This window comes from Oryzias melastigma, linkage group LG4, assembly GCF_002922805.2.
Source record: "Oryzias melastigma strain HK-1 linkage group LG4, ASM292280v2, whole genome shotgun sequence".
NCBI classification, from domain to species: domain Eukaryota; kingdom Metazoa; phylum Chordata; class Actinopteri; order Beloniformes; family Adrianichthyidae; genus Oryzias; species Oryzias melastigma.
In genome coordinates this window covers 4,532,317-4,559,637 of record NC_050515.1, presented here as the reverse complement: position 1 = coordinate 4,559,637, position 27,321 = coordinate 4,532,317, and the positions used below count along the sequence as shown (strand labels likewise).

The following is a 27,321-nucleotide window of genomic DNA, read 5'->3' as shown; positions in this document are numbered from 1 at the left end:
AATAACTTTTAATATTTTACTCTCCATAAAAATATATTTAGTCAAAAATGATACAAGTTAGAAATGAGAACAAGATAACATCGGGTCATTAATAACAATGAAATAAAATGATCTGGAGGGCCGGATAGAATTACCCAGAGGGCCGGATCCGGCCCCCGGGCCTTGACTTTGACATGTACTATAAAGTATGTAAAGCAGCAGTAAAATCTTAACCAGCTGGTAAACGTAAAGGCAGATCTTACTTCTGAAGCACTGCTGGCTCCAGTAAACAGAAACCCCTGAAACGACCATCAGGTGTTTTCAAATCGAAACAGGAAGTCATTCTAAGTGGGACGCTGCGGATCCGTTTACCGTCTTCATGACAGCCACATTCACACTCAGACAAAGGTTGTTCTGTCCGCCGGGAACGAGCTGGAAACTCTGCGTTAGTCATTTATGTGCTTCAGCTTCAGGGAATGAATGAAGAGGTGTTACAGAGCTAGTGGGAGAACGACGTGCACGTACACATGCACGCCACAGACCCTCCAGGTGCTGTAAGGAAAAACCCAGAATTAATGGAAATGTGTTTCTGGTCTTATCTTGTGAGTCTTATCTCGTGTCTTGAGTTACAACAGAACAACCAGCAGCGCCGACGGCGAGCGCTCTGAACCTCTAATGACTGAACCTTCAGGACAACAAAAACTCATTTAAACCGGAGCTTTCACGCCGACGACATGCAGCGTTTCTGCAGAACACATTGGAACCAAACATGATATGTTTCACCTGTTATTCAGCTCATGTGCGGAAATAAAAGGTTTGATGTGACTCAGCTGAGATGTCAGCCCGTATAATTAAACCGATTCAGGGGGAGACGTTGATATGAAGAGTATTCCTGAATGTGGACGCCACACATGGACTAAAACCATCAAACCCTTCTCTGATCATCTGATCAACTTCAGAAAAACTGTTTTAGTTAGAAAATGAAGATAAACCAACTTAAGTTTTTATTACAGAAAAGAGTTCTTAGAACAGAACATACATAAACACTTTATTTATGCAGTCACTGTTGATATTTGAGGACGTGCTGAGAGTTAGAACAGAGATTAGCCTTCAGAAGGTTTTAGGTTTAAGTCTTAGTTACTCACTTTACGTGTTTTTCTTTTGTTTTGATAAAAGTTTGGACATTTCCAACATATTGTTCTGAAAAGTGGTTCAAATAAACGTTTATTTCAAAACATATTTATAAGGAAGAAACTCGAGGAATCTGTTTATGTGTCGCTGTAGTTGTAGAAGTTCATTTTTGAATGTTTTCCTTTAAGTTTTGAAAAGGGGCAGAAAAAATCTTGTTTTCTTCTCTGTAAAAATATGTTGTCAAAATTATACAAGTTAGAACTGAGAACAAGATAACATCGGATTAATAACAATAGAATCAAATGATCTGGAGGGCCGGATCCGGCCCCCGGGCCTTGACTTTGACACGTGTGTCCCACAGACACGTGTATCTCGTGCACACCATGTGTGTGCAGCATTTGTCAGGATGGATCCAATGATCACATCTTCCTAATGACTAGAGCAGAGGTGAGCAAACGTTTTGGTTTGGGGTGATGCACTCCGGTTTGTATTCAGGAGAAGATTGAGCTCAACAAGTGAAGAAAGAACAAGTTAAAAGATGAACAATATTCAATAAAGTTACACATTCAACACTTTAGATCAAACAGAGAATGAGTTTATCTTCAGCCTGCTGGACCAAACCAATGTCTCTCTTAAGTTTCTCCTTTTTGTTCTCTCAAGTGGCTCCGCCCCTTAGGACGCGCCCTGTGGATCAGTAATCAATGTGTTCGAACCCTTCTGCAGCGTCTGACTCTAATTGGTTTATTGGGAGTGTAACGTGAGCTGCAGCGTCTGCCGCTGGGAGCAGAAAGGCATCAGGGAGGGGTCATGATGTCTGTTTACTAAAAGTTCAATAAATATACAAAAAAATACATTATTTTAATCTGTTCTGCAACACGGGCCAAGAAGGGCCCTAAAAACCGACGGCCGGACCAGCAGAAAATGTGTCCTATAGGAAAAAATAACATGGAATTTGGACAGACGTCCCAATTCTGATGAAAATCTGTGACTTTTTTCTCATTTTAGTGCCACTGATGACGTCCCTCAGAGAAACACACAAACCTAAAGAAATGCTGCGTTCAGGTGCTGTTGGAATGATCAGAAAAATCCCCAGAAACTCCACATGAACTTCAGAAAAACAACAAATCTTAAAAAAAACACATGGAGGTCGTCTATATCGCTGCATCTATGGGGAGACACCTGGAATAATTAATATTATCAATTTACTTTGTTAGTGTAGTTTAACACGTGCGTAGTTTGCCCACTCCTGGACTAGAGTGGAGTGTAAAGACACCGTACGACAGACGTCCAGGTAGATTTACAAATACCTCACAACACACTTGGCACACACACACAACAGTACGTTCCATTTTCATGACTTCCCTTGAGCCTCGAGGAACTGTAAGACACACCGGTACTCCCTTCAGAACCTGTTCGGGTCAACCTCCCCGTACAGGATCATGGCTCAATCAAAACAGAACAAAGTCATAATTATCATTCAGTTAAAGAAACAAATTGATGTTTTGTTTAGGAAAACTCCAAACTCTGTCATCCAAAGAAACCTTTTCCTCTTTCCTGAGTGTGAACTTGTGCATCAAATGAGTTTTGATGAGTTTCTAGATAAGATCGGTGCTTCAAACCGCGCTTTGTCTCCGCCTCAGTGTGACTGACCACAGTTCCTTCTGGATCGCACAAACCATCACAAGTCGGAATCACAAGACGCGGAACAATCCCACGTCTGTGGATGTGTGTCCGCTTTATGCAGACGACACACATTTCTTTCCACACGTTTGCTCGCACAAACAAATCCCACAAACGTCCCACTTCTCTCTGTCATGTCAAAGGGCGGCTTTATTAGATTCCTAATTTAGGGGCTCCTGATCTGGGTCAACTGTTCTTCAGTTTGATCTATTATTTACAGCTTCTGGCACAAATCGCATCGGGTCACGCTAATGAGGATTTGTTTACCATTACCTTGTGTTATATAACAAGAAATCCTACACACCTACGAGATAAATAATGCTGATTTCCAATGACGCCAACGACAAAAGCTGCAGTTACCGAGCTAAGACCGTTTTTAGACTCGGCACAAAAGCTTTCCGGAGATATTTCGGTTGATAACTTTATTCTTTCAGTCATAAAGAGCCACACACTAGGATGTAATCGCACCTCTTCACAGATTTCATTTGCATGCAGAGAAACTGAACTGCTGTCTTTCCCTGAAGATTTTTCTCTTCTTTAATGATGTTTTTCTCAGGTTTCATTAATAAATGATTTTTTGTCGTCCGAAAGAGTCCAGCCAGACAAATTTACTAAGTGTTCCTCTGACCTCATTTCCAATCCTTCTCCACTGAAAACGTCCAGGAAGATAATTAAAGCTCCTGCTGAGATCCAAGAATATTACTGAGAGCTTATTAGGAAGATATAATAAACCTAAGCCTCATTTTTCCTGCAGATCCGTTTGAGTAATTAGCAATTTACTGTACTTTGAGAATGACGGAGTCCTCTGATGCATTAGTGATCGTCACAGCTCTCTCGTTAGTTACACTGAAAAGAATGTCATCTTTTATTTAACAGTAAGTAAGAGGAGAGGAACCAACAATAAATATTTGACCGTATGGGAAGTTCACGTCTTTCTGCTCCACGAAACATAAAAAATCTCCAAACTGACGTTTATCCTCCCAGATATAAAATATGAAAAAAAAATAGCATTTTAAAATTTTCCATTTAAATAAATGGAAATATATATATTAAACCTTTTAATTTTCTGAAATTTTCAACAAAAGCAAAAGATTTTTTCCATCAAATTCTTTCATGTTGAACTTCTGGGCCATCGAAATGTTGAGTCTGGAAACTAAAAACACTTAAATATTAAAGATAGAAAATAATATTTCAGAGCACAACATTGTTCTGTTTGAAAATCAAGGGTTCAAAAAATTCAGAATTCAATTCAATTTTATTTTTATAGCCCATTATCACCAAACAATCGTCTCATTGGGCTTCATGTTGGTAATTGTACAGAAGCAGAAAGTCGGTCATAAAATAAATAAATAAAATAAACTGAACGGACTAAATTAAGATGAAAAACTTCCATAGTCTTGTTGGTCGTCTGAACATCATCAATGAATCCCTTTCAGGGATGCTGGAGCCTATCCTGGCTTTTGTCAAGTTCACCACAGATGGTTCACCACACAATGGTGTCTCACGTGTGAAATCGTATTAATATGCAGCTCTTCACATCAGCTTTTCCACATTTTTAGGAGATCCTCTTCTGAAGAAAAAATACTCAGATTTGTGCGTGCAAAATTCTTGATTTGTAACTCATACAAAACATTTTGAGCATAAGTATAAAAACAAATTCGGCCTAAAAAACTTTTAAAAAGCCTGAATTACCAAAAACAACTAGCATGTAGCTGAAATATTAGCTGAACTCCAAAACAGCCTAAAAGATCTTAGTAGTTGAATCGATTAAAGAGGAATATCGTCTCAAAAAGAACAGACCCTCTTCATCCCACAGCGTCCTCTCCACCAGCTTATGTAATCCGAGCAGCAGTAATTGTTTGTTCCAACATTAATCTGGCTTAGAGGGAATATTAATGCCCGAGTTCCCAAACACACACAAATGGAATTATAATGCTTTCATTATAATCACTGCGCTCCAGGAGATCTCATCTGCTGCTGATGTGGACAGCAGTCGAGCTTCATCTGTTACGCAAGGAGCGTTCTGGCGTCTCACCACCAGGGGTCGTAGTTTCACCGCTGAGGGTTGGAGGGTGAAACCTTCTGCACAAGAACGGATAAATGATGAGAGGACTCTTTCTTTCCCAACCAATTCACCTCGATCAGCTGATCAATTCCAGAGAGGCGGCTAACGGATCAATCAGGTCAAATGTCTTCAACCTGATCATTTGAATTGATCTCCTGTTGAAAGAGGGAACCCACACACCCCCAACAAAGAGTCCACATTGGGAACTTCCTGATGGTGTAGAAAGGATTCAAATGAGGGAGACTCTTATGTTTGCTTAGAAAACTGGAATTATCTTTATAAAAGCTTCAGTTAGTTTGAAGCGTTCGGGCTGTGTCGGAGCGGTCCACTCGGACCGGCGGCACACCGGCGGGTTACGCTCGGGTAAATAGGTTAGAAACACATGGCGTAATCGTGCTGATTCATCAGGGATAAGGAAATCCACAACAGCACGGCGGACTGTACATAACCCATCATCTTGATTTACCTTTGAAAGCTGACAGACAGAGGAAATGTGGGACACAAAGTGCAGCCCAGTCAAACCCTCTTCTCTCCACTTTTAGACGGTTACTGAATAAATGAAGTTAGATTGTAGTCAGATTGTTTCCTAATTTGGTTCGTGTCTCCATTCATGTATTTAAATACAGTTTAATTCATGTTTGAGTCCTGACTGATATAAGAGGAAAGAGAATTAATCGTGTTTACATCTAAAAACTGTCCAGAGAATGGTAGAGAGGCGGAGCTGGTAGTCGTGGAAACGGGGATGAGAGTTCTCCCTCCGTCAGGCTCAACCCTGCTGGCTCCTGTTGCAAACTGATGATGCAACAGCATCGCCTCATGATGTGGAGTGCGGTTTTGTGCTGCGTAGACCCTCCTGGATTTCCTGCGGTGTCCTGAGGGCCTGCAGTCTTCACAATCTGTTTAACTGCTGACAGACGTTTGCAGAAACTTCAACCCGGTTCACTCTGGAGACCAGCAGGAGCTCCTTTGGCCCTCCGGTTCTCCACCATGCAGTTTCTGACTCATCTCTGAAATGATTTAAAATGATGATTGATTTGGATAGAATCTACAAAAAAAGGAACAGAACGTTTACCTGAAATGATCAGGAGTAAAACCTGTAGCGTTTGTTAATCTGACCCTCCATGCAGCACAGAAATAAACTGTAGTGGTTCTCCAGACACAGGATCTCACCTCACAGTGACAAGCTGCTGGTTCCACTCCCAGCTCTCAGAATGGAGTTTGCATGTTCTCCTAGTAGTGCATGTGTGGATGTTCTCTAGTTTCTTCTTATAGTCCAGAACAGAGGTGTCAAACTCAACCGCACAAGAGGCCAAAATCCAAAACACACGCCTCAGCTTCTACAAGAATGCAGAAGCTGAAATGTTGGGCGTTATGTTTCATACATGTTTTGTTTCTCAGACATATTCCTCCGATGATTTCAGATTTCAGGTTTGAGTTTTCTCAAACCTGAAATCTGTGCATGAATCACACTGTACCAAACAGATTCAGGGAAAACTAAATGAAAAATAAAGTATAAAGAATAGAGAGGTAGATAAAAAAAATAGGACAGACTCCCAGTACAGGAACTTACCCCGGCTTCTATTGGATTTTGTGTAAAGTCCCTCTTAGTTAAGATTAAAAGTTGCTTTGTTGAACTAACCGTCGTGTTTTTGTTTCATCCAGGGAAGATGCTTTAATTTCTTTCAAATATTTTCACTTTTGTTTTTGACAGATTTTTGCCTTCAGGCTTCAGACATATTTCCTCATAAAGCAAATGATCTGCTAATCTGACTGATGAGTTACCTGTGCTGCCCACTTCAGTTATTACATTTCTCCACCTGTTGGATTCAAACCCTTAACAGCTCCGTTTCTGGATCCTCCCTTCACTCATTTCTCAGGGTCTCTGTCTTTATTTGCCAAACAGAAGTCTGTGAGTGCAGAGTAATTACTTTAAATTCACACACACTGAAATTCCTTTCTTCATTTAGGTTGGTAATAGAGCTGTCATTAGTCAGCGAGGCGTGACTGCTTCTAGGACTGGTGGGGGTGGGGGGGTACTGGACCTCAGTGGGCTCAGAACCAGTCCAATGTGTGCAGCATGTGCTGGAATATCAGGAGCATGTGTTGCATGTCCAAATGTGTTGTTGGAGTTAGCACGTCCAGCAGGCAGATGATTCACCTGCGCCGCGCCGCGGGGTTGGGGGGCCTGCAGGCCAGTCGTCATGGAAGCAGCAGATCCCCTTTCAGTCTCATCCTTCTTAGATTGTCGGGGGGGTCTGTTCGTTTTAATGAACTCTGCTGGAACGGCTCGTACAAGCGCGCCAACAATCCCTCGAACGCGATTGAATTCTTCAAAGCTTTTGATTTTGCCGGAAGCTTTTATTTTATTTATTCCTCAGGAAATGTCACCTTATGGTTGATGATCCGCATGTTCACACCGCATGCAATGTGCTCATAAATCACAACCTGCGACCAGCTGTCACACTTTTATCATCTCACTGATCTGGTTCCAGCTCGTCTTCCTGGTGCAGTAAAAAACAAACCCTAATTAGAAAGTTTCATTACCTGTGACAGTGCTGGTGTGAATGCTTTTTGCTGAAAGTCTCTGCAGATGCTGAAGCTTTTGCTGAAAAATGTTGACACAATTTACTTTAATTTTCTAAGCTTTTTGCTGAAAATGCAAAAGCAACTAGCAAAATGTTACATTTTGGAAATGTTGTTAAGGAACTATGAAAGAGCGCTGAAAATTTCTGAAAAATGTGTAATAAAATTGCTTAATAATCCCTGCTACATGCCCATTTTGCAAAAATATTTAGTGTGTTGCTTAAAAACTAGCTAAACTCCAAAATAGCCTTAAGTTCTTCCTTAAACTAGTCCAAACATTAGCCTGTTGCTGAACTAGAAGCTAAACTCTAAATTAACGGGAAAAAAAAACTTCTGTAGCAAACAAAGTAATCCAAAACGTTAGCATGTTGCTAAAATATTAGCTAAATTCCAAATTAGCATAAAAACTTCCATAGATGCCAAATTAGTAAAAAAATAAAAAATGCTAGCACATTGTCTTAATACTAGCTAAACTCCAAAATAGCCCAAAATTCCTCAGTAAAGCAAATTAATCCTAAGTGTTAGCATGTTGCTAAAACAGAAGCTAAACTCTAAATTATGCTAAAAAAAACCCTGGTAGATAAAAAATTATCCAAAATTACCACAAAAAAAATTTTAAAAGCGCCAGCACATTGCTTAAATACTAGCTAAACTCCTAAATAGCCTGAAATTCCTCAGTAAGCTAAGTTAGTCAAAATTGTTAGCATGTTGCTAAAATATTAGCTTAGCTCCAATTTTTTTTTATTACTATAAAAGATGAAAACATAGCCCATGAATTTATTTAAAGGTTTGTTGCTAATTTACCCAAAATTAGGACATTTGAAGACTTTCTCCTTCATTTCTTATGGGGTATATTTTGCTCAATATTTCAGAAACTATAATGCTTAGAAATACCAAAAAAACAAGCAGTAATGTCCTGAACAAGAGGAACGTTTTGATACCATGATTACTGAAATCGCTGAAAGTGTGATTGAGTTTCTATGTGCCACAAAGCGTTCAGAAAGGAGCTGGAGAATCACTTTAGTTTGACGGCTTATTAAGAATTCCCACAATAAAGACCAAGAGGAAACTAAAAACATAACAAAAATCTAATTACATTGAGCAATCCCTCGATGCCACAAAGCCTGTTTCACCAGAAAAGGCCTTCAACGTCCGGACACTCTGAGTCACCTTCAGGTTTCAACGTTTAGAACAAAGGATGAAGCTGCCGTTGATTTATTAGTGTTTTTTCTCATAATATACCATTCAGGTTCGGTAATGTAATCCTGGGAGGACTGAAAGATGAGTCACCAGCGGGAAGCACACCCATGAACTGATGCAGCCTCACCTGATACACCGTCATTTTCTTCATCTCTTCTTTTGATGAAACTGATATTGATTTCTTTGTGTTTTGGTCAACTCCTGTCAAAAACATGAAAAGGGCTGCAGTCGTTGCTCCTGTTGGGATTGTCAGATCGAGAGGAGGCAGAGCCGTCCTGACGGACACCGGGACGAGCAGCGCCGGCGGAGGGATGACATTCCGATCCGCGCTGCCAAATGTCAGCTTCAAACCCGGTCCTGTTGTTTAGATATTGTCTGTCAGAGCTGCGTAAACAGCGGCCGCATCGTCAGGAAGTGAAGCAATCAAAGGATAATGGATTCAGCCATCTCTGGTATCAACAGCTGCAGGAGGGAAAGAAATGTCACCTTGAAAGTCAATTAAAGGGAGCTTAACTCTGGTTCCCAGTTTGGATCATCCAGTTCACCTTGACTGGGTAGTGACTACGTTTCTGTGTCAGGAGCTTCTGCTAAACCAAATATTTATTCATCATTTTTAGGTCTAATTTTCTTTCACATATTAGTCGACAGTTTCGTTCCCGGAAAAGTTTTAATTATGATTATGAGGTTTTGCCTAAAAAAGTCATTTTTCATGTTGATCTAAAGCCTCTGTTTCCAAAATCTCCTCTGAGGGGGCGGGGCTCCTAAAGCCACGCCCCTAACCCCCCCAAGCTGATTATGATATCTCTGTGTCTCGCTAGCGTAAATATTCATAAAAACATCCATCAATCTGGGTAATGTCCAGCCGTATGGTTCTGATCCGGATGTCAGCTGGACGAGGAAGTGAAGATCTTCATGGACAGAACTTCCTCCAAAATCCTGATTCTTTCTCCTTCCAGTTCACCAAAGACTCTTTTAGCTAATTCTCCAATGTTTATTGACTGTGATCAATACATTCAATCATTGGTTTCTCAGAGTTCTTGATAAAATAATCAAAGCTAACATCAAAATGCTCTTTCATTGATTTACAATCCTTTCCAACTGCGGTCAAATGAGCCGCCGTTCACATTTCCGTGGTCACATCAAGAAGCTCCGTGGAGTCTGGTGGAGATTTTCCAGCGTTCTCAGTCCTGCTACCGTAAGTATTGGATGAAACTCACACCAAAAATCCAGTGATGCTGATTTGACCACAGAAATGTGAACGGCGGCTCATTTGACTGCAGTCAATGTGAAGATACCATCTTCTCTTCTCCAGAACCTGAACTAGACACTAGGAACAGATGAGGGTTTAGTGCATGTGCAGCAGAGCTGTTGATGGAAAGAAGATCATTCATTCAAACAGAGTCTGTCCAAGACAGTTTGACAGATTTAAAAGGAGAAATACTCAGAAGTGCAAAAACTAAATGATTTATTATTACATTTGTTCAGAAGAAAAATGACACACATGTTAAAAACTCAAAAAACTGGATTTTCAGGCGGACTATAAGGAAATTCACGAGTTTTTAATTATTGTTTCCGGTTTGTGTCTTCAGTTGACTTTGTTTTACACTCCAGTCCAGCAGTAAAAAAACAGGAAAGACGAGGCAGAACGTCAGCCCACATCATCAGGAAAAGGCAAGCAGAGTGAAAAATGGGGAAGCTAATTGCTAATCAGCCACATTCACAAATTATTTAATTTTTTTCTTCAAGTCCAGGTGGAAATTTTCTACAATTCCCAAAGGTTCAAGTGAAAGAAATGTGTGTTTGCAGGAGGAGAAAGTAACGAGTCTGTAAGAGGAGAGGAGAGGATTATGGAAGCCAAGCCCGGGATCCTAAAATAATCCTCTCTGTGGGCCCGGCTTTATGTTCTGTGGGCTGGAGGCCATAGAATCGTCAGTGCTTTCGCTCTCCGTGCTTTGAATGAGCAGAAACACCTCTGACTGTGAGCGGATCTTCACCTGTGTGCTGCAGGCATTAAGAGGTTTGAAGAGTCTGCTCTTCCTCAAACGCAGGGGTGTAAACTTAATCGCACTGAAATGTTAGATAAACTCCAAAATAGCCTAAAAAAACGTAGTAAATGCCAAAATAGTCCAAAAAAACGTAACTTTTTAACATAATTATGAACTTCATGTATAGCATTACCTGTGATAATGTTAGTGTGAATGCTATAAGCTGAATTTGGCCTCTGAAGATGCTAGTGCTGATAGCTGAAAATCCTGAAATTGATAGCTGAAAAAACACTCAAGTTGACCGTCAGCTATAATATCAGCTGAATGCCAAATTAGCCTTAAAACAAAAAAAATTAGGTTAGTCAAAACAGCTAGCATGTAACTGAAAAATAGCTAAGCTTAAAAATATAATTGGAAAAAGAAAAAAGCTTTTATTAGCCAAAACAGCTAGCGTGTAAATATTAACATTAGTCCAAAACAGCCTAAAAAACTTAAAAAGGAAATCCTAAATTAGCCAAAACAGCTAGCATGTAGCTGGAATATTAGCTAAACTCCAAAATAGCCTAAAAAATCTTAGTAAATGCCAAAATAGTCCAAAAAGCTGCAGAATGTCAATTTTTTAAACTTTAAAACTGTAACTTTTTAACATAATTCTGAATAATAAAAAGGCAGGAATATTATTCCAGAATAAATCAACTTAAACCTTAAAGAACTTTCAATATTTTATTCTCCATAAAAATATATTTTGTCAAAATTATACAAGTTAGAAATAATAGCAAGATAACATCGAGTCATTAATAATGATAAAATAAAAGGATCTGGAGGGCCGGATAGAATTACCCGGAGGGCCGGATCCGGCCCCCGGGCCTTGACTTTGACACTAACGTGCACACACATGCATCACATACACACGCACACGCACGTTCATCTCCCCTAATCTGGAAAGCTGATTGGGAGCAACATGCATGAAGCTCTAAGCTCCTGCTTCTTTCCATGCTCAGTGTTCTAATTTGGGCATCGCTATGGTTACGTAATGCTGAGGGTCAGGAGGTCAGTGACACTGCAGCCACACAACGGATGTATGTTGGCGCTGTGGAATATAACACAACCTCAGAGACACAACAGAGTCACACTGACCAACAAAAAGGTTTTGGAGTTTAGAAAATATCAAAACATTTTTTAGAACTTGTTGTTTGCTTCGTTCAGAAAACTCTTTTTGTTTCCCTTTAGAAAGTCCGAATCTGAGCTGCAGACAACCCGTTTGTTGTAAAGAGCTCCTGAAAAGACATTTCCCGAGGACTGCACGCAGACCTGTCCAATGAGGAGACGCGGTGCGCACGCGCCCAGAGAGAGGCGGGAGTGGAGGCCGCGTGCTCCACTAACCTACTTACCATAATCTCCCAGTTCTCCTCATTTCATAACTGTGCCTAAGTTACATGATACACTCGTCATCTTGCCCACGCTTGCAAATCAATTATTTTCATCAGACCCGTTATCAATAAGATTGGCCTTTTGGGAGATTGCCGCGTGCCAGCTGGATTGGACTGCTCTGCTTTCTGCGCACGAGCGCAGTTTAGAGCGCGCGCGGGACTGATGGATGGACAGACTTTGTACCGCTCTCTGTTTTTTTTATTTTTTTTGTGACTAAAACACATACAAACACAACATTCTAGTCTTTAAATGATGTGACAAAAGGAAAATAAAAATCAAAAGCAGCTTGAAGATTAGAGTTTGTTAATCCTGTGATTCAATCAGAGCTCCTGATCCGCGAGAAGCCGAATGAAAAGTGAGACGTGACTATGGATTCACGTCACAAACATCAGATTCCTATTATTTAGAATACATTTTTAAAATAAATAAGCGTCTTTTTCCAAATCAATCCCCACTCTTCAGAATGAGTTTCTGTCGTTTTTTATTTGTTTATTTTGTGTTTAATTATGTTATTCTGCATCTGGTTGGAACCGAGTCTACATTGTGGGGATGAGGTCCAGTTGTTGCTTCTGGAGGATTCACGTGTGCCTGGATCAACCGGTCCTGATCCGAACCAACAGAACTCTGACTCGGTTCCCACGCTGGAGAGCGCCGCGCAGTCCTGACACACTGCCACACTTTCCCACGCACGCGAGAGCCTCCTTAAAGCGCGCGCGGGTGGGAGGGGTGGTGCGCGCGCGTGTGCTCACGGGGCACGAGGCGGGCGGGCGGTGAGGATCATGTGTAGTCCACGCGCAGAAAGTAGGTTAGAGCGAGCAGCAGACCTGTGAAGAAGCGCACGCGGAGAAGCTGCTCCTGTTCCTTTTCGCGCCAGCGTCAGCGGCGGGAATCTACTAGAAGGAAACCGGCTGAGAGTTTTCCTACAGACCGGGGCTCATCCCTATGAAGGTTCCTGCTCGCGACACTTCGCTGCTGCTTCGCTTTGGAGCGAGTTTCCGCGCGTCTTTCTCTGCGTCCTCCGGTTCCCGCTCCATGTTCCGCAGAGTTGGTTGAACTTCACCGCCGAGAAGATGAGAGGTGAGTTGTTCCTCTGAACACTTTTCATGTTGGCAAAGTGTTGGGTGGTGGGGGGCGCGGCGCTGACAGTTCAAAGTGCGTCAGTGGATGCGTAAAAGCGCAAAGAATTCTGCGGGGAAACGCGTCAACGCGCCGGTGAGTTTGTTTGTTTGTTTGTTTTGTTTGTGTTGCGCAGAAGAAATGCGCCTCTTGCCGCTTAAGCCTCTTAATTTTCGCAAGTTGAGCCGCTGACTCCTGTTATGTAAGAGGGGTGGGGGTGGGGGTGAGCGGAGTGATTCATGGACGGTCCACGCGCACTAAAACCTGCTGGGAACACTTGTTTACCACAAACAAGGAGCTTCAGTTTCCCGCCATCCTCTCTTCTTTGTTTTAATTTATTCCTAAACAAAATTAAAAGTCTCCTTCAGCCGGACTTTTATTTTGAAAGGGTTGTTCTGCTGAAGTGTGTTTTCGTTTTCAGCTCCAACAACAGGACGGACGGCGGTCAGTCCGCGCGCGGGGCGGTCCATTGACCTACTTCTGTCAATGACGATTACATCGTGTGTGCGCGTGCGTGAAGGACTCCTGTCGTCCGCGATGAAACAAACAGTTCTGTGCAGAAGTTCTGATGTTTTTGAGGCTCCATCACTTCTTTATACTCAGTTTCTGAATCAGAGATTAGGATCATGTAATCCCAGATATTCCCTCATCCATGTTCGCATTTGTTCAGCCTTTGGCAGCAGCAGAACCTTCTGCAGGGATGTTGCAGGCAGGATATGCGCACAGCGAGGACACACTTAACCAAGGCGCCCTGCGGGGTTCAGCTGAGATCCGCTTCCCCTTCGCGGCTAAAGTTACTGCAGAGCAGAGAACTCAGTCAGACAGGAGGCAAAATCCAAACACACCTGAGGACACGGGGCGAACAGGAACAGCATTTATTGAACACTAAAACTACATTTTTAAACTTTAAAACTGTAACTTGGAACATAATTGTGAACTAGATATGTAACATTACCTGTGAACAATGTTAGTGTGAATGCTGGAAGCTGAATTTAGCTGAAAACACAGAAGCTGATAGCCAGCCAAAAAAACTTAGGTTAGCCAAAACAGCTAATATGTAGCTGAAAAAAATAGCAAAACTTCAAAATATCATAAAAAAGCCTAAATTAGCAAAGACAGCTAAATATTAGCTTTACTCCAAAACAGCCTAAAAAATATAAAAAGAAAAGCTTAAATTAGTCAAAACAGCTAAAATGTAGCTGAAAAACTAGGTAAGCTTCCAAATATCGTAAAAAGTTGAAAAAAGCCTAAATTAACTGAAACAGCTAGCATGTAGCTGAAATATTAGCCTAACTCCTAAACAGCTTAAAAAACTTAAAAAGAAAAGCTTAAATTAGCCAAAGAAACTGGGATATGAAATATTAACTAAACTCCAAAATAGCCTAAAAAAGGCCAAAAAAAAGCCCAAATTAGCCAGAACAGCTAGCATGTAGCTGAAAAAATTGCTAAATATCAAAATATCGTAAAAAAAACGAAAAAACCTAAATTAGCTAAACCGCTAGTGTGTAAATATTAGCCTAACCCTAAAACAGCCTAAAAAACTGAAAAAGAAAAGCTTAAATTATTTGAAACAGAGTGTAGCTGAAATATTAGCTAAACTCCAAAATACCCTAAAAATTCTCAGTAAATACCAAGATTGCCCTAAAAGCTATAATGTCAATTTTTTAAACTTTAAAACCGTAATTTATTAACATAATTCTGAATAATAAAAGGACAGGAATATTATTCCAGAATAAATCAACTTAAACCTTAAATAACTCAATATTTTACTCTCTATAACAAAATATTTTGTCAAAATTATACAAGTTAGAAATGAGCTCAAGATAACATCGGGTCATTAAAATGATCTGGAGGGCCGGATAGAATCCCCCAGAGGGCCGGATCCGGCCCCCGGGCCTTGACTTTGGCACGTGTGCTAAAGAGTGTATCCGTACAGAATTTGAGGATTTCTTGATCAGATTTTGGAGAAAACAAAGTGTTTCCCGCCTAGGTGTGAAGGAGAACTCCAGCCACCCTGGTTGATGTTTTCATCTTCTCACAGGTCTATTCTTGTAAAGCGTTGCATAAAGAGGCCTGGCAGGTGTGAGGCAATGCAATCCCAGCTCAATAAATGGTTCTTACCTAATCCGAGTTGTACGGGGCAGCAGGAGCGCTCGGCTCTCGGCCTCACACCTCCTGTCTGCTGGGAAGGAGCCCCTGAAGTTCACCGTGTCACCGTGCCCTCTGTTTCTGAAACACTTGAAGATTTAACGTCTCACACAACAAGACGTGTGATAGCACCAAGGAAGGAGATTATTTCCTAAAATCTCATCTTTGACATCAGCTCAGGCTGGGCTGCCCCATCAGAGTGTCATTCCGATACGTTTTCCCAGAGATAGCGACAGCTGAACAAGCGGAGAGATTTGAATTCAAGGTGACTGATAGCTCTGGAGCATTAGGGTTGTGTAATGTTCTTTATCCTGGTTTGGACTGGGCGGCTCCGGTCCTCCTGGGTTTGGACTTTGAGCAGCGAAAGTAGTTTTTTGCGTCTGATTGGGAGCTCAGGATCGTCTCATTTCTGTGCTAGAAGAACAGAAAATGAAAAAAACGTCACTGACGATGATAAATTCATATTGACCGTAAGTGGTTTGTGCAGTTTGAAATCAAGCCCATCAGGAAACCGTTTAGCCTTTGGTGCATTTTTAGAGAGTTAGTGGGGTTTCTTAATATACATATTCTTGTGTTTTACAGTGGATGGGAGGAGTTCACTTTATTAATTCTGTTTTGTCCAGAAGCAGTAAAGTCACCGTGTCAGGGATGTCTGTGTGATGACAAACTCATGAATCTTAAAGGAAATTCATTGGTGGTTTTCTGCAGAATTCTTCCGGCGGATATTTATTCTAAACCGGGGTGTCAAACTCAATCGTCCAAGGGGCCAAAATCCAAAACTCACCTGAGGTCGCGGGCCGAACTGGAGAAACATTTATTGAACACTTTAAAACAGTAACTTTTTAACATAATTGTTATTTTTATGTATATATTTATTTAAATTAGAACAGTGCATATTCGTCAATTTTTTAACATTAAAAAAATGGCAGAATTAGCACACATGCTAAATTACATCTGTATGAACTAAATATATAGCATTACCTGAAAAAAAAACCTTAGGTTAGCCAAAACTGCTAGTATGTAGCAGAAAAAAATAGCTAAACTCCAAAATAGACAAAAAAATCTTAGCAAATGGCAAAATAGTGGAAAAAAGCTAGCAGAATGTCAATTTTTAATACTTTAAAACCATAACTTTTTAGCATAATTATGAACTAGATTCATAGTATTACCTGTGCTAATGCTAGTGTGAATGCTGGAAGCTGAACTTGGCCACTAAAGATGCTAGTGCTGATAGCTGAAGATGCTAAAATTAATAGCTAAAAACACTAAAGTTGATAGCTTCCTAAAATATTAGCTAATTTTCAAAATAGCCTTAAACACTTAAAAAGAAAAGCCTAAATCAACAAAACAGATAGCATGAAATATTATAATATAAAAGGTTTAAAATAGCCTGAAGTTGATAGCTGGAAACACTGAAGCTAATAGCCAGCTAAAATATTAGCTAAATGCCAAATTAGCCTAAAAAATAAACAAACAAACAAAAAAAACCCGCTAGCATTTAGCTGAAAAAATAGCAAAACTTCAAAATATCCTAAAAAGTAAAAAAAAAAGCTTAAATTAGCCAAAACAGCTAGCGTGTAGCTGAAATGTTCACCAAACTCCAAAACAGCCTAAAAAATCTTTTTATCATAATTATGAATAATAAAATTGCAGGAATATTATTCCAGAATAAATCAACTTAAACCTTTAATAACTACCAATATTTTACTCTACATAAAAATATATTTTGTCAAAATTATACAAGTTAGAAATGAGCACAAGATAACATCGGGTCATTAATAACAATAGAATAAAATGATCTGGAGGGCCGGATAGAATTACCCGGAGGGCCGGATCCGGCCCTCGGGCCTTGACTTTGACACATTTTATACTCTGTGTGAAGTGTTAGTTTACAGTATGGCAGGTAATGTAAATTGCTGGGTAAATAGGACATTGGACTCTGTTTGATTAGCTGGTTTGACAGGACAAAGTCTCTGTAGATGATTGCAGCAACACCCATGAGAAATGATCCAAAGATGGGAATATTGTTTTTATCCAAAGGACAAACTGGCGTGAAACGCTCTTCTGTGTGGTGGATAATGCAGGTATTTGCTCCAATCTTTCATGAGGATCTTTCATCTGTCTGTGTTAGCGATCTGTAGCAGCTCAGCTTTCCTCTCATCACTCCACCAAAGTTCATCTGACGGCCTCAAACATCACATGAGACTCGGATCAGAACCTGCTGAAGGAGAAGTTTGTGATCCTGGATGAGGCTGATCTCCACATCACACAGTAGCAACAAGGATCACACAGAGTTGTTTACGCTGGAATCTGCTTCCTTTGCTGGAGTGATGGGAGTTGTGCAACATTTGTTAGCTAACAGGCCAGACGAGCGTCCATAAATACGAGACGGTCGACTGCATCCCAACGAAAATAGATTTATGGTTCTCGCCGGCTGAAATTTCACCCACGAGCCGCAGGGATGCGGAGAGTTTAATGTCCTTCGCCGCCTTCATCTGTAGACGTTGATGGGAAAAGTTTACTCCTCTTCTTATTCATTGATTTGCTTCTTTGAATTTCAGCAAAGCGGAAAAAAACGTTTTTTTTGTGATAACGAAAGGGAAAACTTTTTTTTGCCATTTTTAGTTAATCAATACTTATTTTCTTTTCAAAACAATAAATATAAACCAAAAAATGCAACAGATAGTGAACCTAATAAAGTGGATCCCCTAGTTTAAACACACAATATAATATATTTTCAACATAAAATGTCTCCATAAAAGATAAAAGTCTTATTTGTCTTTATTGTTTACTCAAAAAAAGTGTTTCAGCTGAAATGGAAGTCGGTGCTCCGGTTTCACTTGTTGGTTCCACCTTAAAACCCGTGAGAAATCAGACCATGTTGCCTGTCAGGCTGTGGTCACAAGCCCCGCCCCCTCAGCTGAATGGGAAACTGTGTCAGTGGAGCACTTCCTGCTCGCTGGTCCTGATCTGTGCCACTCAGCTGACTGGCAGGTGAGGCGGCGAGTCTGCGGCGCGGCCCCGCGGCCACCAGCCAATGGGAGGGCGCGAAGGTAGGGAGGGATCGTCTCTGTTGCCACGACAACAGCCCCATTGAATGAGTGCCTTCATGGAATTCAGCCAGACAGCAGTTATATAACAAGCTGGAGGGGGCAGGAGGGGTGAGGCTTTGAGGGGGGAGGATAAAGGGAGCGAGGGGAAGGAAGGAGGATTTTTCCACTCATTCTGTCCATCCCTCCATTTTGTTCATCCCCAGATCAAATACTTTTTTGTAAAACGTAGACTTTGTTTGCCCAAATCGAGTCATTCATCAGCCTGTCCTGCTTTGACTTTAGCGTGACGCACGTCATCGAGTGACTCATGTGATTCGCCGCTCTGTAAAGTGGCTTTTGACCAAAAGCTGTTCTCTGAAGGACCGGCTGAAGCGCTCCCTCTGATTTAGCAGCCCTGTGTGACTCCGCAGAAGCACTCCTGGAATGGTTTGCTGCTCTGGACCAATGAAACGGCGGGTCAACAGTCAGCGGCGGCTCCCTGCAGCTCCACAATTCGCCTTTGTTAACATGTAGCTGGTGGTGGAGGAGCGGCTGAGGACGGCGGAGCTGTGAAACTTTATAACCCCAGGTCTCGGCTAATGCAATTGACCTGCTATTCTGGGCCGAAGAAGGCCCGGCTACTTAGATAAACAGCATAATGAAAAGAACAGGCTGTTCTTGGGTAACAGCGCTCAGGCTCAGCAGAAACAAGGCCGATGATGGATGCACACCTACACTTGACCCTCGTGTGGCTCCTGTTACTCCTGAAACATGAATCTCAATGCCGACGTGCAGAAACACTGAATGGAATCGTTTTCATTCTGTTCCACATTAACCTTCATCTTTGGTCTTTGCACCACAAATGCCTCTTATGGTTCTTATTGAGTTTATTTCAGCACTACAGCAGTAGCAAAAGAAAAGGTTTATCAAAAAAATATAATAATTTTAAAACAGAACATTTTATTAATTCCAACATAAAAACGAATAATTAAAATAATGAAAATCGTTTGATTTCACCTGTTATAGATTATAGATGTTAGTATTATAATACAATCAAAATCAATTGGATTAAATCGATTTTGGTTGGTTGTTGGTTGATTGATGGGTTGGTTGATGGTTGTTTGGTTGATTTACTTGTTGAGTGATTGATTGATTGGTTGGCTGATTTGTTGGTTGACGGTTGACTGGTTGATGGCTGGTTGGTTTAATTGTGGAATGATTGGTAAATTGGTTGCTGGATGGATGAATGGATGGATTGACAGATTGATTGATTTACTTCAAGAAATTTTCTGCAAGAAAGGAATAGACAATAAAAAATAAAAATATATAGAATATCAAGTACACTTGGGAACCATTGAGAGCCTTACCCCCCCAATCCAGCCATTCATTGCTGAGTGTGAGACAGGTAAACGTTTGATCCCATACTTGGAGTCTTTGGTATGACTCGGAAGTGATTTGAACCCACAACCTTCCAGTTTCAGGGCGGACACTCTACCACATGTCCGCTGCGTTGGCTAAAGTAGATTTAAATTAGAAGAATGTTTTATTCTTGAAGCTTGATTTGATGTTTTCTGTGAAGCACAGACGGGTCAATAACCTGAAACATGTTTCCTGTGTTACTTTTCAGCTCAAATAGAAGTAATCCCGTGTAAAATCTGTGGGGACAAGTCTTCAGGGATTCACTATGGTGTCATCACCTGTGAGGGCTGTAAGGTGAGTGCTAACATGCAGGTCATAACCATCGCAGCAGCACATAAACCTGCACTGCTGACGGCTAAAGACGTTCATGTGTTTTAGGGCTTCTTTCGGCGCAGTCAGCAGAACAACGCCATGTACTCCTGCTCCCGGCAAAGGAACTGCCTCATTGACCGGACCAACCGGAACCGATGCCAGCACTGCAGGCTGCAGAAGTGTCTGGCTCTGGGCATGAGTCGCGATGGTGAGTCCATGGGTTTTCTCTGTCGGAGTTTCCAGCCTCCGTCTGAAGTGGCTGAGTGGTTGTAGAGCTCCAGAAAACTCTGATGGGTTTCTGGTCTTCCTGTTGCAGCTGTGAAGTTTGGCCGCATGTCCAAAAAGCAGCGAGACAGTCTGTATGCTGAGGTCCAGAAACACCGGCAGTCCCAGGAGTGTGCCGGGGCCGGCGCACGCGAGGAGAACGCCGATATGCCGGACTACGGCCGCAGCTGCAGAAGAGGCTCCAGCACCACGCTCAGCGACCTGGATGACATCACCAAGCTGCCAGATGGCCTCCTTTTTGACCTGCCCCTGACCCCGGGGGAACCAGGAGGAGAATACTGCAACCTGGACATGCTGGACGGGAGCGCCGGCAGCAGCTCTTCCTCCCAAAGCTCACCAGAGCAGACCAACTTGGACTTTGTCGATGGAAACCAAAGCATCAAACACGAGTACCAGCTGCTGCACGATTCTGGACTCTTCTCACACGCGATCCTCAATCCGGTACCAGACGGATGCTCCCTGCTGGAGATCGGTCAGTGATTTCAGAAATCTTTAAATGCCTTTCACTTGGGGACGATTCTAATGAGCGCCTTCCTTCACATAGAACGCATAACACAGAACGTGGTGAAGTCCCACATTGAAACGAGTCAGTTTAGCACGGAGGAGCTGAGGAGATTGGCCTGGACCTTCTACAACCCCGAGGAGACGCGCTCGTACATCGGCAGGGTGAGTGTCTAAAGCAGGAGTCAAACTCAATCACACAGGGTCCAAAATCCAAAACACACCTGAGGTCACGAACAGGAAAAACATTTATTGAACACTCTAAAACGACATTTTAAAACTTTTAAAACTGTAACTTTTTAACAAACTTTAAGAGTAAAGACTTATCTTTTAAAAGTGATAGCTAGAACCATCTCATGGTACATTCCGTCTCTTTGGTCAAGGCTAGAGCCTTTCGGAGATAAACGGAACTTTGGGGACTTTTGTTTTTGATTTGAGGCTGTAGACCAGGAGTGTCAAACTCAATCGTACAACGGTTCAAAATCCAAAACACACCTTAGGTCGCGGGCCGAACAGGAAAAACATTTATTGAACACTCTAAAACTACATTTTCAAAACTTTAAAACTGAAACTTTTTAACATAATTAACATAATATATCATTACCTGTGATAATGCTAGTGTAAATGCTGGAAGCTGAATTTGGCTGATGAAGATGCTGAAATTGATAGCTGAAAACACTGAAGCTGATAGCCAGCTAAAATATAAGCTAAATGCCAAATTAGCCAAAAAAAAGAAAATTAGGTTAGCCAAAACATGTAGCTAAAATATGCTACTTCTCATCCTTAATTCCTGTTTTTTTTCCTCTCTTTCAGTCCGCTGAGATGATGTGGCAGAAATGTGCCGTTCAGATCACCAACGCGATCCAGTACATCGTGGAGTTTGCCAAGCGCATATCTGGATTTATGGATCTTTGTCAGAACGATCAGATTATCCTCCTGAAAGCAGGTCAGTGCATGACAGCAACACAACCACATCCTGCAGGCCGACACGCACAGCCGACAGAGCTGCGAGTAATTACCGGGCAGACTGGAGTCTCTGACAAATATAGCTGTCATGTTGCTCTCAGCGTTGTTTGACTTCTCAGCGTCACATGCTAGCAGGCGGATTTAAAAAGCTCTGTGGTTGTTCTCAGTGGAAGAAAGGCCATCTTTGTTTCAATCCTGCAGCTTCTTCAGGACAGCCGCCTCCAAACAGCAAAAGTTGGAGAGCAGGATGACTCGTTTTTGATCCCAACGAGATTTCTGTCAACATTTCCACTGTTTTTATTAAAGACAAAGTCGTAAAGTTAGATGAAGCTGCAATTTAAGTCCAAACGTTACCTGAGATTCCTGTGTAATAATCTGTCATAGCTGACAAACCGCTGGAGAATGTAACATTTGGATGAAAAAAAGGCAGATTTGATTTAAGGTGGAGCGGTTGACCTTTGATTGGGAGGTCGCAGGTTCAATTCCCGTTTTGTTCAGATCTGATGTTTGCCAGGAAATTAAAATCCATTGAAACGAGTTTCACATCCATCAAACGCTGAGATTAGGATTATTTTAATCAGATTGTTTCTATTTACAGTGTCTTCACTGCATAACACAATCAAAAATTCTATTTTTTTCAATAAAAAAAGAAAATTTACCAAGAACATTGTCTTCCAAAGAGCTCTTATAAGAAAATATTTCTTGCAAGACCATTTTTCTTGAAAGAAGGGTGTCTAAACTTTCATCGTTCATCTGTATTTCTGTGTGTGGACAGGCTGCATGGACGTCCTCCTGATCCGGATGTGTCGGGCCTACAACCCCATCAACAACACCTTGTTCTTCGACGGGAAGTTTGCCAGCGCGCAGCTGTTCAAAGCTCTGGGTGAGTCTCCCTGTCCTTCACAGAAACGCTTCAGCTTTTATGTTCTGCTTTGCTTACTTTCTCTTCTTCTCTCGCGCCCAAGGCTGCGACGACCTGGTGAGCGCCATCTTCGAGCTGGCGAAGAGTCTGAGCCGCATTCAGATGACGGAGGAGGAGATGGCTCTGTTCAGCGCGGCGGTGCTCCTCTCACCCGGTGAGATCATAAATCCCATTTCAGCTGACTAACCGCTCTGAGCTAAACTGGCTGAACTGGTATTTCATTTACAGTAAATAGAATGTTGGGCAGCAACGAATGTCAAACATTGACTGTACTAAATGATGAAACCTGCTTTGATGTTGGAATTTGGCCAAAATCCAAATGATTGATGTTTGACTGATGAAGCTTCTGTGTGAGCAAACAGGATTCTGTACTTTTCTGTTTCCCTTGATGCTCCAGCCGCACATTCCTTCATTTAGAGGGTGATGACAAGACAGCTTCAAATTAAGGAAATTCATACGCATGTGCTGATGGACGGGCCACGCCATCTTTTAATAGTTATTCTTTCTGCAGCTGTCATGGATTGAAGGATCAGATTTTCACGATTCTTATTTCTTACTATGGCTTTGAAAAAAACTTTCACCCTCAGCACAGACTCAAAAACTCACCAAAATGTGCAGGTATCCACTACATCAATCGCACAAGAGGCCAAAATCCAAAACACACCTTAGGCTGAACAGGATAAACATCTATTGAACACTCGAAAACTACATTTTTAAACCTTTAAAACTGTAACTTTTTAGCATAATTATGAATAATAAAAAGGCAGTAATATCATTCCAGAACAATGTTTATAATGTTAATGATCTGAACATTTTTGTTAGAACTTCTCCTTCAGAGAATCCATGTAACTCTGGATGATATTAACAATCTCATTATTTCACTGATACATTTACAGTGAACTGGATCAGATTAATATAAATATATTCAAAACATAAAGTAGATTTCTATATTATTTCTAAACAAATACATCTAGATTATTAATGTACCTCTAAAAATATGTGTCTAAATGTATAAACTCAAAATTGAATTGAGGTTTAAAAAAAAATCAGAATCAAATTGATTCAGACTGTTGTGAATGGAATTGAATCGTATCTGAATGATTCTCGATACCGAGTCCAAACGGGTATTTTACCTTCAAACAGGAAGTGACTGAAGTGCATCTGTGCTGAATCCCTGTTGTTGACCACGAGGCTCTAATGTGCCAAACCTGCTGTTCTCAGACCGGCCGTGGTTGACTGACGTCCCGAAGGTTCAGAAGCTGCAGGAGAAGGTCTACGTGGCTCTTCAGCGCTGCCTGCAGAACAAAGGCGCGTCTGAGGAGAAGCTGGCAAAGGTACGGCAACTCCTCCCACTCCTGCAAAGACAAGCAGTCGTTTTTACTAAACTCGACGTGTTCCTCCTCCGTAGATGGTCTCCAAGCTGCCCCTGATGAGGTCCATTTGCAACCTCCACATTGACAAACTGGAGTTTTTCCGCCTGGTCCACCCTGACACCGCCTACAGCTTCCCCCCCCTGTACAGGGAGGTTTTCGGCAGCGAGATCGCCTTTCCAGACTCCACGGAGGGCTAGCGCGGCTCTCGGCTGTGATTGGAGTGGCAACTTTTAAAAGGCGTATTTAGATGAAGCAAAAAGGTGGCAGAAACAACCTGCAGCCTGGTGACAATCCCTGCAAGCCCCCGTGGCCCCGCCCCCTTTGAGCAGCTTCACGACTGCCCTGAGATCCACCCACCTTCAGCGGCTGCTTTAAGAAGGTAAAAAAAGCCCAAATAAATTGAATTGAAAGGATTGTTCTGGAGACGCCTCAGGAGAGTTGAACTGTTGAATGTAACCCAGCGCAGCCGAAGGTTCGACGCCGAATGTCCGCCTGAAACCCTCAGCGCGCTCCGTGGAGGTTCACAGTCACGTCGCCTGCTCTGGTGGTTAGCTTAGCTCCGTCCGTGTGGTAGCAGCCGTAGTTTTCCGTTTTGTGACGTGTGAACAAACAGCTTAAAGGGACCATGATCAAGCAGGTGAGCTGAGGAGGTGTCAGACGCCAGAGAACGTCGGGTCGCTCCGCCACCGAACCCAAGTACTGATGTAACTCCTGTCTCTTTGTTTTTCTTATGCAATCGATGACCTCAGTCCAACTCCCTTTTCCCTTTCTGAAGACACTTAGCGCAACAGCAGTACAGAGATATTCAAAGCGTATTTTTAGATTTTTATATATATATATATATTTATATATAAAAGCCTCCGTTTGATTTCTTAAAACAAGAGAACTTTATTCTTGTGAGAAATGAAGGGTTCTGTTCTGTTCTTCTGGTCCAAAATTTGGGCTTCAGGGACAAAAATGATTGTAACTGAAAAACAAGTTTTCATTTTCCATGTTTCATAAGAGACGCCCCCCACCCCCATTTGAAAGCAGCAGAACTTGGAGCTGTGAAACCAAACGCTCTTCTGACTCACGGCTGCCACCGAGCGAGGAAGACGAGGGTTTGGCGTGAGCGGGTAGAACATGTGTTTGCTGACCCCCCACCCCTCCCTGACTACCTCACTGTTTCTGAACACTACATGGAGCAACACAAAGGTGACAGAGAGTCAGCTACCCCCCTGAGTTCAGGCTCGGCAAACAGAACGATCGGAGCTGAAAGCTCAAAGGCCAGTGATGACCACTCTAATATATACTGGGGGGGGGGGCGCTTTTGGATCTCACCAATCAGTCCAGATCTGATCAGATAAAGAAAAGTGCTCCAATTCATGACTTTATTTATATATTAATTATTTGACTTGTATTTAAAGGAGGAGCTTCGCTCTCCTCGCCGGTCGACAGCTGAATGTGGGCGGAGTTAGTCAGCTCTGCTGGAACGGTGCTGTTCACTCCCCCTGGAGCCGCCCTGCCGTCGACTGCGGATAGTGGCATTGAGGGATTGTGCAATAATTTTTTTCCCGCCGTTCTCGGTACGTTTTACCGCGGCACTAAAACCAGACGGTACCAAAAATCCCGTCAGAAACGGCGCTTTCGAACTTTGAGCGCCACTTTGATCGGCACTTAGAGAGGCGCTCGGGGAGATAGCTGGGCTCTCTGTCAGCACAACACTGAAGGCTTTGATCACTGTGTACAGTTGATGTTGTGGTGAATGTTTTTGGACGTGTTTCCTCCTGCCGCTCGCGCCGCAGGATCCTCTCTGAGTTTGAATCATAGCTTCAGTAGGATCTGAAACGATCAATATAAACGATGAAATGTAATCTTTGAATTTTGTGTTGGTGTGATCCATCGTTTCTAAACTCTCACCTTGTTTTTGTTTCTCGTCCGTCTAGTGTCCTTTTTGTCCTGCAGAGATGTAACTATTTTTATTTTTTAAAAATGTCTCACTAAAAGCTTCTGTCTCGTCATGATCCTTCTCTCGGTCGGTGATCTTTCTACTCTATTTTAAGACTATGAAATCAAGGTAGATTTTAACATGAGATAATTTATGACACGGTTGTGAAGATCAAGAGGTTTTAACACAGTGAAGTGTTATTATTGCACAATGGTGATACTGTCTGTGGTTGAAGAATGTAATAAAAGTCTTTTTACAGTTGTAATGTGTCCGCTCATATTATTTCTCTTTCTATAGTATTAGATCAGGAGTGTCAAACTCAATCGTACAACGTACAAAGCACACCTGACAAACATTCATAGAACACTCTGGAAGAACATTTTTAAAACGTTTTAACATAATTATGAACTAGATTTATATCATTACCTGTGATAATGCTAGTGTGAATGCTGGAAGCTGAATTTGGCAGCTGAAGATGCTGAAATTGATAGCCAGCTAAAAGATTAGTTAAATGCCAAATTAACCTAAAAAAAAAAAAACGTAGGTTAGCCAAAACAGCTAGCATGTAGCTGAAATATTAGCTAAACTCCAAAATAGCCTAAAAAATCTTAGTAAATGCTAAAATGGTCCAAAAGGGTCAAAGAATGCCAATTTTTAAAACTTTAAAACCGTAACTTTTTAACATAATTCTGAATAATCAAAAGTCAGGAATATTATTCCAGAATAAATCAATTTAAACCTTAAATAACTTTCAATATTTGACTCTCCATAAAATACATATTTTGTCAAAATTATTCAAGTTAGAAATGAGCTCAAGATAACATCGGGTCATTAATGATAATATAATAATATAATAAAATGATCTGGAGGGCCGGATCCGGCCCCCGGGCCTTGACTTTGACATTTTTGCTTTAAAGGGGCATTGAAGTAAAGAAAAAAAGATGATGATGCGCACCAGATAGTAACTAGAATTTCTTTTTTTACTTAAATTTTTTGGGGAAAAAAATAATATTCTGGTTAAAAACTGGTGCACACCAGATATTAACTTAAAAAGTATTCTTCTAAAAATTGAAGTAAAAAAATAAATTCTAGTTACTATCTGGTGTGCATTATCTAGAATTTTTTACTTAAAATTTTATTTAAAAAAACATTTCTGGTTAGTAACTGCTCCGCATCAGATAGTAAATAAATTTAAAAAAAATCTAAAAATTTAAGTTAAAAAAAAATTACTAGTTGCTAACTGGTGCTCACCAGATAGTAGCTGGT

General features: G+C 41.5%; 1 protein-coding gene and 2 long non-coding RNA genes across 4 annotated transcripts in view; 2 read left to right on the top strand and 1 right to left on the bottom strand.

The window, feature by feature from the left end:
• Positions 1-26,316, top strand: part of rorca (RAR-related orphan receptor C a) — a 28,495-nt gene extending 2,179 nt beyond the window's left edge. The window contains exons 1-10 of one of the 2 annotated variants that reach the window (XM_024259038.2): positions 12,999-13,131; positions 19,978-20,063; positions 20,148-20,289; positions 20,398-20,838; positions 20,911-21,032; positions 21,681-21,813; positions 22,609-22,716; positions 22,799-22,909; positions 23,977-24,089; positions 24,164-26,316. In XM_024259038.2, coding sequence (XP_024114806.1) covers positions 13,125-13,131; positions 19,978-20,063; positions 20,148-20,289; positions 20,398-20,838; positions 20,911-21,032; positions 21,681-21,813; positions 22,609-22,716; positions 22,799-22,909; positions 23,977-24,089; positions 24,164-24,325 — 1,425 coding nt within the window. In that variant the 5' untranslated portion in view covers positions 12,999-13,124 and the 3' untranslated portion in view covers positions 24,326-26,316. Of the gene's footprint in view, positions 1-12,998; positions 13,132-19,977; positions 20,064-20,147; positions 20,290-20,397; positions 20,839-20,910; positions 21,033-21,680; positions 21,814-22,608; positions 22,717-22,798; positions 22,910-23,976; positions 24,090-24,163 lie in introns of those variants that run through there. The other variant, XM_024259037.2, reaches the window with a different exon arrangement.
• LOC112136969 lies at positions 11,677-12,502 on the top strand. The gene is made up of 2 exons (XR_002917461.2): positions 11,677-11,770; positions 11,854-12,502. It is a non-coding gene; the product is annotated as an uncharacterized LOC112136969 (long non-coding RNA).
• On the bottom strand, positions 13,125-24,027 carry LOC112136967. Its single transcript, XR_002917459.2, has 3 exons — positions 23,889-24,027; positions 15,292-15,732; positions 13,125-14,015 (listed from the first exon to the last, which is right to left on the bottom strand). It is a non-coding gene; the product is annotated as an uncharacterized LOC112136967 (long non-coding RNA).
• Positions 26,317-27,321: the final 1,005 nt, after the last annotated feature.